The sequence below is a fragment of the Chiloscyllium plagiosum genome, chromosome 2 (assembly GCF_004010195.1).
Source record: "Chiloscyllium plagiosum isolate BGI_BamShark_2017 chromosome 2, ASM401019v2, whole genome shotgun sequence".
Classification (NCBI taxonomy): Eukaryota; Metazoa; Chordata; class Chondrichthyes; order Orectolobiformes; family Hemiscylliidae; genus Chiloscyllium; species Chiloscyllium plagiosum.
In genome coordinates, this window is record NC_057711.1 from 34,849,174 (window position 1) to 34,864,686 (window position 15,513).

Sequence of the window (15,513 nt, forward strand, 5' to 3'; positions counted from 1 at the left end):
CTGATCCCTGGATGCTGCCTGACCTGCTGCGCTTTTCCAGCAACACATTTTCAGCTCTGATCTCCAGCATCTGCAGCCCTCACTTTCTCCTCAAGGACAAGGGGGAGCCTGCTGCTGTTGTGGAAGGGAAGCGAAGGGGTAAGAGCCAAACCATGAGAAGCAGGTCTGATATGGCTGAGGGCTCTGTCATCCAGTGCTGGAGAATCCTTAGTTGAGGAAGAAGGTGGCCATTTTGGGGGCTCTCTTGTTGAATTCGACATCATCGGAATAGAGGTGACAGAGATGAAGGAACTGGCAGAATGGAATTGAGTCTTCACAGGAAGCAAAGTGTGAGGATGTATAGTCCAGCTAACTGTGGGAGTTGGTGGATTTGTGGGGAATTTATGAAAGACCTGTGGCCAATCCTCAGCACAGTGAATGTTGAGTGCACCTTTCCTTTGCAGAAGAATGCAATACCTGGGCCATTATTGAAAACAACTGATTCATTCTTCAATGGACAGAACTGTAACTTCAATCTGGAAGTTGAGAAGCAGCTACAACTAAAGATGAATATCCTTTTCTCTCTGGTTCCAACCTTGGCTGACGAGATGAATATTCTGTCTTTCTGCTGGCATCAATATCCTAGAATTTGAATCAGCCTGAATGATCACCCCATTATTCTCAGTGGATGTATGCCCACAGGCTTAAATTGCTGCTAATTTGGCACTCAACTGGGAATCTCACAGAAAGGCCACGTGACTGACTGCTCTGGGACTCTTAACTGAGAGATTTGTGCTGTAGAAGATGTTTTTTTCTGAGGTTCAGGTTAAGCTGTGCTGCTGGAGTTGAATAAAACGAGCTTTGCATTATAACTAGCCGCCTTGCACCTTATCTGAGAGTGATGGTGGCGTTATGTTTTGGCTATTTCCCTGCACTCATATCCATTAGGAGGATCACACCCCTTCCTCAAATATTGCGACAATACCAGCAAAATGTAGATTTGAAATGAATGTTCACAGTAGATTGGAGTTCTGACATGCTGATATGGAATAGCCAAAGGCGACTTTAACAAGAAACTTCAATCTATTCTTAAAGCGCAAATGTCTAACATGATTTTGACCCTGCAGCTGAAACAATGTCCCCTGCCCCCCTCATAGTTTAGTCCAATTTAACCAATTCCAGAGAGCCTTTGATTCCAGCCTATTGCCATCGATTAGAATTAGGTTTCGATACTGATCCAAGGAACGTAGAACTTACCCGCCTCGACACCATGAGTCCAGAAGAAGCAAAATACTGCTAGAAGACTGAAATACAAACGGAAAGTCCTGGAGAAACTCGGCAGGTATGGCAGCATTTGTGCAGAGAAAAACAGAGTTAACATTTCGAGTCAAGTGTGGGTTTTGTTTTCTCCAAGTTTTTAGCTTATCTCTTCCTCAGGATGAAAGTTTGAACAAGTTGGACTGAGGAAATTCCTGCAGCTCCTTCAGAAAACCCACCCGAGTGTGTCTCATTGAGAGCGATTTTCTAAAATGCGTTGAGCTTTGACAAAGGGTCAGTTAGACTCGAAACGTCAGCTCTTTTCTCTCCTTACAGATGCTGCCAGACTTGCTGAGATTTTCCAGTATTTTCTCTTTTTTTGGTTTCAGATTCCAGCATCTGCATTTATTCTAAAATGCGTTTGTTCGTGCCCCGTTTCCTATTGCTTTTCAAAACAGCTTGCCTATAGCGCCTTCTTGTTTAGTAAAACTTTTTTAAAAGCTTTACACTGGAGCGATCATGACACTGAGCTAAGTGAGCAAAAGTCATTACTTCCAACGTTGTGTCTATATCCTTTAGTGTTAAAAATCACCCAACATTAGGTTATAATTCAAATTGGTGTATTTGGAAGGATTGTACTAGCTTTCAGAGCAACTTTGTCCATTCCAGTCCAACACCGGCACCTCCACATCCTGTACAGTGAGCACAGGGAACGTGAACACTCACCACTTTGTAACTAGGAGTTAAATAAGGCAGGCCTCCCCCTGAAGACAGGGAATGAGGTGAGGGAATGAGGTGAGGGGAGGGGGTTTGCAGATAGGGGAATCAGTGTTTTCTGAGGTGATAATGTTCCTGCCGGTTTGGGAGATGGCTGGTGGGTGTGTCTCTGTTGTGATCAAATCTATGGCGTGCTGTACAGTGCTCCACAAGACCCAGTGGATTGGACAGGACGCGGGGAAACAGCGGAGAGCTGCAGTACGAGTCGATGCTCCGAAGCGAATGACAGCAGCCTGGCTGACTGACTGACGGACGGAAAGCTTTAGCGCCGCTCCCCGCCAGTCCCGGGTCCGGGAAGCCGAAAGCGGCAGCTCAATGAAGGAGCTGGCGGCGTACGGAGCTGCTGAAGAGTTCCCTCGGAACATTCCCAAAGAGTCCAGCGCCACTATACTTTCGCAAGTGACTCTGCTTGGATGTGGGGGTGTGTGTGAGAGACAGGCTGGCAGACAGACAGAGGTAAGCTGGAGGGGGCAGGTCATTGGCTCCTATGGATGACCGGGGTCTCACTGACAGCTCGTGGGGGGTGGGCCATGGTGGAGACTGGGATCTTTCCTGGTCTTGAAATCAGAGCCATTCCAGGATAAAGGAGGCGAGCCAGTCTCTCACATGTGAACTCCCACCTTGTGCACTTGGGTCTAGCCCCGCGTGTGGAATTGCTCGGTGGAGTTAGTTAGTTAGTTATTCGATTTGGCCTGTTCCCCAGCTGGAGTTCATATCCGCCTGTTGGTGGGTGGGACGGGTCAGTGGTAACTGGTTCAAGTTGCAGCCAACTGTGTGATCAGTTGGTTTGGCGTAGACTCCTTACAGCACAGAGTAGGAACACATTACTGCAGATGCTGCTATCTGTACTGAAAAGAGAGAAATACTGGAGATGACAGCGAGACGTCCACCCCCACCCCTTCACCTCCTCCCTCACTCACTCCACAAAATGCTCATTTGAGTCCATTTCTACTTTTCTTGGAATTTCAAAGCGAGTTCCTCGGTTTTGTTGGGAAATGGGAGTTCAGTCACCGGCTGAGAGGAATCTGAAAGGGTTTTCTCCCCGTGAAGGCTTGAGCGTTTTAGGTTTCATTTTTATTTCAAGACACCTACTTCCGCAGTTTCGCCACAGTAACACATGGCACAGAAGTGAGCCCTGCTTCCCATCAGCTTCCTCACTACTCGTGACACAATCTTTTCCGGAAAGAGTCGGTTTAACAAGCCCTTGAGGAACTCAGCAGATGAAGTAAATTGCTGGGAACTGTCTCTCTTTAGTTTGTTCGAAATCTCTTCAAAAAAGAACACTTTATTTCGATTTTCATCCGTCAAAAATCTGTAATTTGATGCATGAAAAACAGTTAAATATATTTTTAAAAACGACACACGAGCTGAATTATAGAGGTGATGGGAGTATGTGACGCGCCCTCCTGACCTCAGTGGGGTTTGGTTTGGGAGCACTGTCCAATGGCTGAATACATGCAGATATAAAACATATAGGATGGGGGCTGTGGTCAATGGAGGTCAGTCAGCTCATCTCCAGGACATCTCTGCAGGGGTTTCTCAGGGCAGAAACCTAAGTCCAATCACCTTAACATGCTTCATCCATGGTTTACCCTCTATCATGCGGTCAGAATTGGGACGTTTGCGGATGATTGCCACGTTTAGCACCATTTGCAATGTCTCAGATATTGAAGCTATTTATGTCCGTACGTAGCAAGACCTGGACACATCCAGATTTGAGTTGATGTTGGGAAATAGCATATATGCTCCCGAAGTGATCATCCCCACCATCACATCGTTTGTAAGAACTGAGGCCAACTTAATTCAAAGGTGTTACCATCACTGAATGTCTCCACTAGCCACATCTTGGTGGTGATGGGAGATGGTGACATAATGTTGTCCCTGGATTAGTGATCAAGTGGTGCAGACTAATGGTCTGAGGAAGTGCATTCAAATCCCATAGTAGCCTGGAAATAGGGATTTCACTGGCTACAGGGCTTCTTGAAGGGTAATAAGACAGAGGTGGTTGTACACATTTGGTGCCAATGATGTAGGTAGAACGAGGGATAAGGCTTTACATCAAGAGTTCAGGGAGCCAGGCAATAGCTTAAGAAGCAAGACCTCAAAGGTTGTAATCTCAGGATTACTCCCAATGCTACAGGCTAGTGATTACAGAAATAGGAAAACAGGGCAGTTAAACACATAGCTCAAGAGTTGGTGCAGGAAGGAGTGTTTTAGATTCTGGGATCACTGGGACAGTTTCTGGGATGGTCTGAACCAGAATGGGACTAACAGCCTTGCAGGTGGCTTTGCTTGTGCTGTTCAGCAGGGCCAGGGGTCACAGTGGGTTAGTTCAACAGCAACTTAGCACAACTTAGCTGAACTCTCTCTATGTTCCTTTTCTATGTTGTGTCACAAGAGAGCGAGGCGAGGCTAGATGGCCTATACTTTAAAGGCAGGAGTATGATAAGTAAGACAGATGAGTTGAGGGTGTGGTTAGACTCATGGAACTGTGATGTTGTTGCCTTCACAGAGACATGATTGAGGAAGGGACAGAACTGGCCAATCCAGGCTCTGGGATCTTCAGGAAGGATAGGAGAGGGTATAAATGTGGAAGTGTTATGTTATTAGGTAGGGAGTCAGTTACTGCAGTAATGAGGGATGATATCGAGGACGGATCGTCAATGAGGCTTTGTGGGTAGAACTTAGGAATAAAAAGGGGGCAGTCACATTATTAGGAGTGAATGATAGGCCCCCAAACTGTCAGTGAGAAATAGAGGAGCAGATATGTAGACAATTCACGAAGGCATGTAAAAGTAATAATAGGGTCATTATATTAGGGCCTTCCAATACCCCAGTATCAATTGGGATAATTATAGTGTAATGGGTTTAAAAGGGGCAGATTTCTTGAAATGTATTCAAGAGAACTTTTTATGTTAACATGTCGATGGTCGAACAAGGAACAGTACAGTGCTGGACCTAATTCTGGAGAATGAAGGCAGACTGGTGTTTGAGGTGACAGTGCTGGAGCATCTTCGTGACAGTGACCACAACATCATATGCCATAATTTATGAGAGAAAAGGAGAAAGATGATCTGAAGAAAGGGTTTTGGATTGAGATAAAACAGAATCAAGGCCACAAACCGATTCCACCTCCTGGAAACACTTGCCGAATGTGTGGTAGGAAATGGGGCTCATCAGCCCACCAGCCACAGATTGACGCACAGAACCCGTGACCAATGTCCCAGAATTTCCTAGTTGGGCAATCATACTCATTAGCAAGTGATTGCTGACAAAGGCAAATTTTATAAAAATATAGCAGGATCTGGCCAAAATAAACTAGGAACAACGACTTGAGGATAAACCTACAGTGGGAGGTATTCAAAAAGGAACTGGGGAGAGTACAGGCCCAAATGTTCCCTTTAGGGTGAAATGAAAGAGTGACAAGCCCTGAATGTCTGGGACTTTTCAGGACTGAATAAAAATGAAAAGAGAGACACATAACAGGTATAAAGGGAGGCCTGAGAGGAGTATAGGAAGTGCAGGGAGGAGATCAAGAAAGTAATTAGGAGAGCAAAGAGAGGGGGAATGACAAAATGCTGTCTGTCAAGATTAGAGAGAATCCCAAGATATTCTATATCAGGGCAAGGGAATAACCCAACAGAAGCGTAGGGCATATTAGGGCCTGGGGGAAATCTGTGTGTAGAGCCAGCAGACATTGACAGAGTGTATTGAGTAAATGAGCATTTAACATCTGTCTTTAATCAGGAAAAGGAGCACGCAAGCATAGAATTCAAGAAGATGGACTGTGAAGTTCTTGAGCAGATTGATTAAAAAAGAAACGAGAAGATATTGGAGATTTTGGCAAATATAAAACTGGATAAATCCCCAGATTCGGATGAGATGTATCCCAGGCTGCTTTGGTAAATGAAGGAGGAAATTATAGGGGACCTGACCCAAATCTTCACATTGTCTGTGGCCACAGGGGAGGTGCCAGAAAACTGGAGGAAAGCAAATGTCGTTCCACTTTAAAAGCAGGATGATAGCAATAAACCAAGAGACAATGGACCAGTGAATCTAATATCAGTACAGGGTAATTATTGAAGAAAACAATGAAAGTGAAAATTAATCTTCAATTTGAGAGGCAAGGTTTGAACAAGGATAGTAAACATGGCTTTGTCAGAGGGAGGTAATATCTAACAAATCTGGTGGAATTATTCGGAGAGGTGGCCAGGTGTGAGGATGAGGGTACATAGAAGATGGAACACCATGTCTGTGCCCACCATGATGCCATTCTAAACTAATCCTGTTTCCCTGTCCATGGTCCATATCCCTCTATTTTTTAGATTAGATTACATTACATTACAGTGTGGAAACAGGCCCTTCGGCCCAACAAGTCCACACCGACACGCCGAAGCGCAACACACCCATACCCCTACATTGACCCCTTTAACCTAACACTACGGGCAATTTAGCATTGCCAATTCACCTGACCCGCACATCTTTGTGACTGTGGGAGGAAACCGGAGCACCCGGAGGAAACCCACGCAGACACGGGGAGAATGTGCAAACTCCACACAGTCAGTCGCCTGAGTCGGGAATTGAACCCGGGTCTCTGGTGGTGTGAGGGAGCAGTGCTAACCACTGTGCCACCGTGCCGCCCACATGTTCATGTGTCTATCTAAATGCCTCTGAAGCCTCTCCATCTGCTTCTATCACCTCCCCAGCTGCATGTTAACATTCTCTGTGTAAAAAGTAGTGCAGTTATTTAATGTCATTTAATATGGATTTCAGTAAGACATTTGGTCCCACATGGGAGACTGATAAAGAAGGTCAAAGCAGATGGGATTCAGGGTAACTTGGTAAGTTGGATCCAAAATTGGCCTTATGGCAGGAGACAGCGTGGAGTGATAGAATGCTGTTGGTAAGACTGGTGTCCAATGGTGTACCACAGGAATCACTGTTGGGTTCATTATCTTTCTTGATATTCATAAATGATATTGAGAAGAATGTGGGAGTGATGGTAAGTAACTTTGTGGATGATTCAAAGAGTAATTGGATAGTTGACAGTGAGAGAAAGGTGTTAGATTGCAGGAGGAGATAAATGGATTGGCCAGATGGTCAGATCAGTAGTAGATGGAATTTAATCCTTATAAATGTGATCTATTACACTTTGAAAGATGGAACGAGACAAGGGAGAACTCAATGAATGGTAGGATGGTAGTAAGCTCAGAGGAACAGGAGGATGTGGTTAGCACTACTGCCTCACAGCGCCAGGGACCCGGGTTCAATTCCCGCCCCGGGCAACTGTGTGTGTGGAATTCGCACATTTTCCTCGTGTCTGCATGGGTTTCCTCCGGGTGCTCCGTTTTCTTCCCACATTCCGTAGATGTACAAGTTAGATGAATTGGCCATGCTAAATTGCCCATAGTACGAGGTGCATTAGTCAGGGGTAAATGTAGAGGAATGGGACTGGGTGGGTTGCTCTTCGGAGGGTCGGTGTGGACTTGTTGGGCCGAAGGGTCTGTTTCCACACTGTAGGGACTCTAATCTAATCTAATCTTGGAGTTCTTGTCCACAGATCCCTGATGGTGGCAGGTCAGGTTAATAGGGTAGTTAGGAAGGCATACAGAACACTTGCCTTTATCAGTAATAGCATACATTGTAAGAACAGGGATGTTATGTTGGAGCTGTACAGACTTTGGTTTAGCCACAGCTGGAGTACTCTGTGCAGTTCTAGTCATCACACTATAGGAAGAACATGATTGCACTGGAGGGGGTGCAGAGGATATAAACCAATATGTTGTTTGGGATGGAGCATTTTAATTGAATAAGCTCAGGCTTTTCTTTGGAGTAGTGGAGATTAAGGGGGATCCTGACTGAGGTATATAAAATTTTGAAGGGCATGACGAGGGTGAATAGAAAGCAATTGTTTCCTTTAGTTGAAGGATTAATAACAAGGGTGCATAATTTTAGAGTGAAAGGAATGGGTTTAGAGAGGATTTGAAGAAAGCCTTTTTCACCCAAAGGTGGAATGCACTGCCTGGGTGGGGTAGTTAAGGCAGGTAACCTTACAACCTTACAAAAGTACTTGGACGATCATTTGAAATGTCACAACTTCAGGGCTCACCGGCCTAATGTGGGACAGTGGGACTACTGTATTAGGAGTTTATTTTTGGTTCCTGACCTGCAACAACAGCACTCACCTCTTGTTCAGGCTGCCTGCCTGGTAAACAAAGAAGTTACCAAATAAGAGGTTGGCTCCAAAGAGAATGTACCATTAAGTGCAGGCTCAGTATCCCATTTCACACATACCTGCCTTCGATATAGGAAGAGATAACTGGAGTGACAGAGTCATAGAAATATACAGCGTGGAAACAGACCCTTCAGTCCAACTCGTCTATGCTGACCAGATATCCTAACCTAATCTGTTCCCATTTGCCAGCACCCGGCCCATATCCCTCTAAATCCTTCCTATTCATATACCCATCCAGATGTTATAATTGTGCCAGCCTCCACCACTTCCTCTGGCAGCTCATTCCATACACATACCACCCTTTGCATGGAAACGTTGCCCCTTAGGTCCCTTTAAATCTTTCCCCTCTCACCCTAAACCTATGCCCTCTAGTTCTGGACTCCCAACCCAGGGAAGAGACTTTGTCTATTTATCCTATCCATGCCCCTCATGATTTTATAAACCTCTATAAGATAGCCCCTCAGCCTCTGATGCTCCAGGGAAAACAGCCCCAGCCTACTCAGCCTCTCCTTATAGCTCATAACCTCCAACTCTGGCAATGTCCTTGTAATTCTTTTCTGAACCCTTTCAAGTTTAACAACATCCTTCCTATAGGAGGGTGACCAGAATTACACACAATATTCCAAAAGTGTCCGAACTAATGCCCTGTACAGCTGCAACATGACCTCTCAACTCCTATAGATTTAAAGGAGCTCCAAGAAGACAGAGATTTGGATTTGTTCAAGCAAAAATCTTTGAATGTGGCTGAAAAGTTTAACAAATAAATAATTACACTAAAAACAAATAATAAAAACACTTGGGATCCTGATCTTGATAGATGCAGTGGGCCAGATGTAATGTTATCCCCTGCAGATGAATTGAAGGTCCAGCAGGCAAGCAACCACTGCCTACCTCCCAACCTGGTTGATAAAGCAGTGATTGGGCAGCCTGACTGACAGTGGCTGATTAATGCTCATCTCATCACCACTTGGATTTAACTCCGGGAGGCCCATGCCAAGTGTCCAGGTTGTCCCCTCAGCAGTCTTCCTCTGGACCTTGTGGGCGGCACGGTGGCACAGTGGTTAGTACTGCTGCCTCACAGCGCCAGAGACCCGGGTTCAATTCCCGACTCAGGCGACTGACTGTGTGGAGTCTGCACGTTCTCCCCGTGTCTGTGTGGGTTTCCTCCCACAATCCAAAAATGTGCAGGTTAGGTGAATTGGCCATGCTAAATTGCCCGTAGTGTTACATAAAGGGGTAAATGTAGGGTAATGGGTGGGTTGTGCTTCGGCGGGTCGGTGTGGACTTGTTGGACTGAAGCGCCTGTTTCCACACTGTAAGTAATCTAATCTAATCTTTCGATCAGGAGATGGCGCTAGGGAATCCGGCATTTTGAATAAATCAGCCCTGAAAGTACAAAGTCAGGATGTTATTGCTAAACCTATGTAAAGCACTAGTACATCCCCAAATGGAGTATTAAGTGTAATTCCGGGCACCGTACTTTAGGAAAAGCTTTGTCAAGGATACGAAAGAGCTTTGCTCATTCCAGAAATTTACTAGCCCTGGTTACAGTTCCACAGAAGATGCAGAAGCTTGATCACATGCACCAGCAGTTTCAAGAACAACTTTTTCCCTGCTGTTATCAGACCGATGAGTGGACTCTCCCAACTTCAAATAATGCTGATCTTCTTAATGTTGATCCTGCCTAGCGCACATCCTGTACAGTATAACTTGTATATCTTACTCTGTCCAAGTTCTTTTTCAACCCTATGATCTGTATGTCCTTGCTTATTATGATCTGTCTGTACTGCTGACAAACAAAGCTTTTCACTGTATTTAAGTACATGTGACAAAAAAAATCAATATATCAATGTATTAACTGGAGAAGCTGAGGTTATTCTCCTTAGAACTACTAGCAAACAGGATATTTAATAGACGTGTTTAAGATCATAAAGGCTTTAGATACAATGAATAAAGTGAAATTATTGTCAAGGGCTGAAAGCACACATTTAAGATGATTTGAAAAGAAGAACTAGAGGTGACTAGAGGAAAAACCTTTGTACTCAACAAAGGTCTCGGATATTGACTGCACTGTCTGATGGGGAAATGAATGTCAATTTAATTGTGACCTTTAAATCAAAATTGAAAAATTACTTGAAGGTCAAAAAGTTTCAAGAATAAGGAGAAAGAATGATGAGACTAACTGAAGGATTCAAGAAAATGTTGGGCCACATGGATCTGAATGGCTCGATGATTGTATTTAAACTTACAGCATGAAATCTTGTATTCTAAATGATGCCCAAATTTGATTTTACTGATAGCCAATGGTGTTTTTACATTTTGCAGAATGCTTTGCAAGTGGTCAACTGTGAAATTTAAGCTGAAGAAGATAATTTTACTGCTTTTGTCCTTTGCACTGCCCTGCCTATTAAAACTTCTCTACAATCATGGAATGGTCGTAGGTTCACAGAAAACATGGTTGGTCGAACCTTTCTGGAGCACCTCTCAGTACGTGCGCAATAGAAAGAACAGCAAGTACTTGCAACTAAACCTTCAAATTAATTGCACTGCCATCTATGAATGTAGCCCAGTGGAAGTGGGTAAAACATTAGAAATACGCAAGGGTAATATTATTGATCTGGAAGACGAAGATGTTGAGTTGATGACATCTGACTGTGATCAATATCTTTTGCAAAGAGGATATCGAAACAATCTCATCTCGGAAGTGGAAAAGGAGTACCCTTTGGCATTTTCTATGGTGGTTCATAAAGATGCTGTTATGGTGGAAAGGAGCTTAAAAATGATTTACATGCCTCAGAATATATACTGCATTCATTATGACCAGAAATCCTCAAACTCATTCAAATCCGCCATGGACAACTTAGCCAAGTGCTTTCCGAATGTGTTCATTGCATCAAAGTTGGAATTGGTACATTATGCTCACATTTCCAGACTACAAGCAGATCTTAATTGTTTGTCTGATCTTCTTGAGTCGTCTGTCCAATGGAAGTATGTGATCAACTTGTGTGGCCAAGATTTACCATTGAGGTCCAATTTTGAACTGGTGTCTGAGTTGAAGAAACTGAATGGAGCTAACATGTTGGAATCTATGAAACCCAGCGATACTAAAAAAGAGCGATTCTTGTATCGTTACAAGCTTTCAGATAATTCAAACGAAGATGGACAGGTCAAACTCATCAAAACTGATGTTGAGAAGGAGCCCTCCCCCCATAATATTGAAGTATTTACTGGCAGTGCCTATTTTGTTTTGAGTTACGATTTTGCCAAATACATCACTTCCAGTGTGGTGGCCAAAGATTTTCTTGCCTGGTCCGCAGATACATACTCACCAGACGAGCACTTCTGGGCAAGCATGGTCCGGGTTCCTGGGGTGCCAGGTGAGATCTCCCGCTCGGAGGCTGAAGTGACTGATCTGCAGAGTAAGGTTAGGCTGGTGAAATGGAGCTACCTGGAGGAGGCGCTATACCCACCCTGCACAGGCACTCACCGCCGCAGCGTCTGCATCTACGGCTCTGCTGAGCTCAGGTGGCTCCTTGACTATGGCCATTGGTTTGCCAATAAATTTGACTCCAAAGTGGACCCTGTATTAATTAAATGTTTGGAACTGAAGATTAGAGAACGCCAATACTTTTGGATAGATTTGAATTCTCAAAAGTTCTCTATTTATAATCATAGTGAAAACTTTTGGGGCTGAAGTAATGTAACATTTTGTGTCAGAGGTGTTCACCAGCTTAAGCTTGAAAGGCAAATACAAAATCAAGTGATGTTCTTTCCAACTTTGTGGAAAGCTGAATCAGTGAATTTACAAAGAGTAACATGAAAATCATGTGGGTTAGTGGTATTAACATGGGGCTTTTATGAATTTAATGATGACCATGAAACCATTGTAGATTATCTGGAGAAAAAGCTCATCTGCTTCATTAATAGCCTTGAAGGAAGGAAACTGCCATTCTTATCTGATCTGTTCTATATGTGACTCCAGACCCATAGCAATGTGGTTGACTCTTAACTGCACTCTGGGCAATTAGAGATGGCTAAAGAATGCCTGTCTAGTTAATACCATCCATATCCTGTTAATAAATAAATAAAAACATGCTTGCTAGGTATCAGTTGATACAATTATTGGTAATGAACAGAAGGTGCCAATTATTGACGTGTTTGACATTCCCTTTATCCAGTATGTGAACCTGATACTATCATAGCTCATTGTTCAAATGTAGGATGGAGAGTGTACTACACAGTCAGTGATAAGAGTAAGGGTGATAACTACAATGGAAATTTCATGTTTTGTATTTTCTATATTCATTGTATGATCCTCTGTTGTCCTTGATCCTGGAAATGTAATAATGTCATGCCATAACCGGTATCTCTTAAAGCTGCAAATGATTTAACATGATGCAAGTTAAAAGTTGAAGGGTGGAATATTAGATTATTAATAAGGTACACACCAGAAAGTGGAAACTAAATATGCAATTTTCAGGACACTTGGCTGTGGTTTAATGAAAAGAGGTTGTTTCCTGAGGAGCTTGATGTAATAATGTAATCCATTTTCTCATTCAAATGTTTCCTACTGAATGTTTTTCAATAATTTATGGCTATGGTAATGTGATCTGCTTTGACAATATCAGGTTTGCAGGCTTCGGTAAGCAACTTCCATCAATGTCAAGCCACCGCAGTGTGTCCTGACTTTAGCCTATATGACAATATCTCTCAGCTGCAAGCAGACCTCCAGTAAGTTGTGCCAATTTGCTTTATAAGCAGAATTGAAATTCCCAGAGCCATCAATGTGTAGCATTTACTTGCATTGATTTTGTTAAAAATATTGGTATTGGCATGGGTAAGGAGGGAATAATTTTATCTGAAGGTTCAGTACATGGTGTAAATATTCATCTGATGTGATTTTATCATCATGCCCATGTGAAAACTGTAGTGGATTCTTGGTGAATTTGTATTGGGTTGAACATTGGCTTGTGTTTTATTGGATTTTTCAACCCTGAGCCCTGGAATCTGCCTGGACTAATGAGATGGAATAGCAAACTAAACACAGGAGGAATAGGCGATTAGTGAGGACTGCAGATGCTGGAAATCATAGTTTAGATCAGAGTGGTGCTGGAAAAGCACAGCAGGTCAGGCAGCATCCAAGGAGCAGGAAAATCGACGTTTCGGGCAAAAGCCCTTCATCAGGAATAGAGGCAGGAAGCCTCCAAGGTGGAGAGATAAATGGGAGGGGAGGAGATGACCTGGAGGTTGCAGTGAAAGAGAGACTCACTGAGACTCTTGTGGAGAGAGGAGGAGAACTTCTTCAAGGTAGGCAAGAGGATTCGCAGTAAGGTTAATATCAATTAGGCAAAAGTGAGGACTGCAAATGATGGAAACCAGAGTTTAGATTAGAGTGGTGCTGGAAAAGCACAGAAGTTCTGGCAGCATTCGAGGAGCAGGAAAATCGATGTTTCGGGCAAAAGCCCTTCATCAGGAATAGAGGCAGGAAGCCTCCAGGGTGGAGAGATAAATGGGAGGGCTGACTGAATACATTTTCCTCTGGTTTGCTACTCATGGGTATCAGAATGGAAAAATGTCCCACAAACAGATCAATTGGAGATCGGGTCTAAGGCATATGGAACCAGTTCCTGATCTTGGAATGCTAGCATGGAGTGCCTAATATGAGAAAGTAGTCAATTTTTCCGCATCCTGATAAGCACAATATTCACAAACCACCAAACCGCACCAAGCACTGCTCCTAATAATATTGAAATGGTGTGGTATGATGGATGTACTATCTGCTGAGGAAAGGTCAAGGAGGTTGGGCCTGTACTCATTGGAGTTTAGAAGTATAAGAGGAGTCCTTCTTAAAACATCCAAGATTCTTAGGGGTCATGACAGTGTAGATACATAAATGTTGTGGGAGAGTCATGAGCCATGGGTTTAATCCCACAATAAGGGATCATCCATTTAAGACAAAAATAAAGAAGAATTTCTTCTGTCAGAGTGTAGTGATTGTTTGGGATTCTTTCCTGCATAGGGCTGAAAGGTTGGGACATTTAAGTATATTCAAAGCTGAGACAGACAGACAGAGATTTTTAATCAGGAAAGGAATCAAAGGTAATGAATGGGATAAAAGTGGATTTGAGGATTAATTGATCAGACATGTTCTCATTGGATGGTAGAGCAGACTTGAAGGGCTGAATTAGTCCACTAGCTGCAACATTGTATGAACTTATTATGTCTTTTTCTGGCCTTGAAGTTGTTTGTTGCTTCCAAGTCTTGCATAAAACATCTTTATGGGAAGAGGTCCATAGAAAGATAATTTAAGAGGGGAAAGCAAAAAAGTTAAATCATGTTGTGACTGTACAGGACATTGGTTAGGCCACTGTTGGAATATTGCTTGCAATTCTGGTCTCCTTCCTATTGAAAAGACGTTGTGAAACTCGAAATGGTTCAGAAAAGATTTACAAGAATGTTGCCAGGGTTGAAGGATTTGAGCTACAGGGAGAGGCTGAACAGGCTAGGGCTGTTTTCCCTGGAGCGTCGGAAGCTGAGGGGTGACCTTATAGAGGTTTACAAAATTATGAGGGGCATGGATAGGATAAATAGACAAAGTCTTTTCCCTGGGGTCGGGGAGACCAGAACTAGAGGGCATAGGTTTAGGGTGAGAGGGGAAAGATATAAAAGAGACCTAAGGGGCAACGTTTTCACGCAAAGAGTGGTACGTGTATGGAATGAACTGCCAGAAGATGCGGTGGAGGTTGGTACAATTGCAACATTTAAGAGGCATTTGGATGGGTATATGAATAGGAAGGGTTTGGAGGGATATGGGCCGGGTGCTGGTAGGTGGGACTAGACTGGGTTGGGATATCTGGTCGGCATGGACGGGTTGGACCAAAGGGTCTGTTTCCATGCTGTGCATCTCTATGACTCTAAATGCTCGGCATAACATTGTGGTCTGAAGGATCTGTACTGTGCTGTACTGTTCTAAGTGTTATGGGGATAGCGAGGAAAGTGGATATATTTTTAATCAGCCATGATCTCATTGGGATCAGACTCAATGGGCTGAATGGTACACTTCTGCACCTTTATCATATGGTCTTCTGGTAACTCAATATCAAGGAGGGGGTATAGCATGTAATTGATTCAATACCACCCCAAACAAATTTCTACCCTTTGGACATTGTCCGAATGTCCACTTCTCGCTTGTCATGTTAACTGTGTATTATAACAAGCTCTTTCACCAATCCTGATTTTAACCTTGCTGATGCATATAATCTTAC

At 43.5% G+C, this 15,513-nt stretch overlaps 1 protein-coding gene across 4 annotated transcripts; it reads left to right on the top strand.

The window, feature by feature from the left end:
* Positions 1-100: 100 nt before the first annotated feature.
* Positions 101-13,590, top strand: LOC122558626 (beta-1,3-galactosyl-O-glycosyl-glycoprotein beta-1,6-N-acetylglucosaminyltransferase 4-like). Of its 4 annotated transcripts, none has more exons than XR_006314206.1 (2): positions 101-1,321; positions 5,761-6,144. XR_006314206.1 is itself a non-coding variant. In XM_043707430.1 (2 exons), the coding sequence occupies exon 2, from the start codon at positions 10,575-10,577 to the stop codon at positions 11,940-11,942; it is 1,368 nt and encodes a 455-aa protein (XP_043563365.1). In that variant the 5' UTR covers positions 101-1,321; position 10,574; the 3' UTR covers positions 11,943-13,590. The 4 variants fall into 4 exon arrangements, 2 of the variants coding, with proteins under 2 accessions (XP_043563365.1, XP_043563356.1); XM_043707430.1 differs by lacking the exon at positions 5,761-6,144 and adding an exon at positions 10,574-13,590; XR_006314205.1 differs by lacking the exon at positions 101-1,321 and adding an exon at positions 1,353-2,469.
* Positions 13,591-15,513: the final 1,923 nt, after the last annotated feature.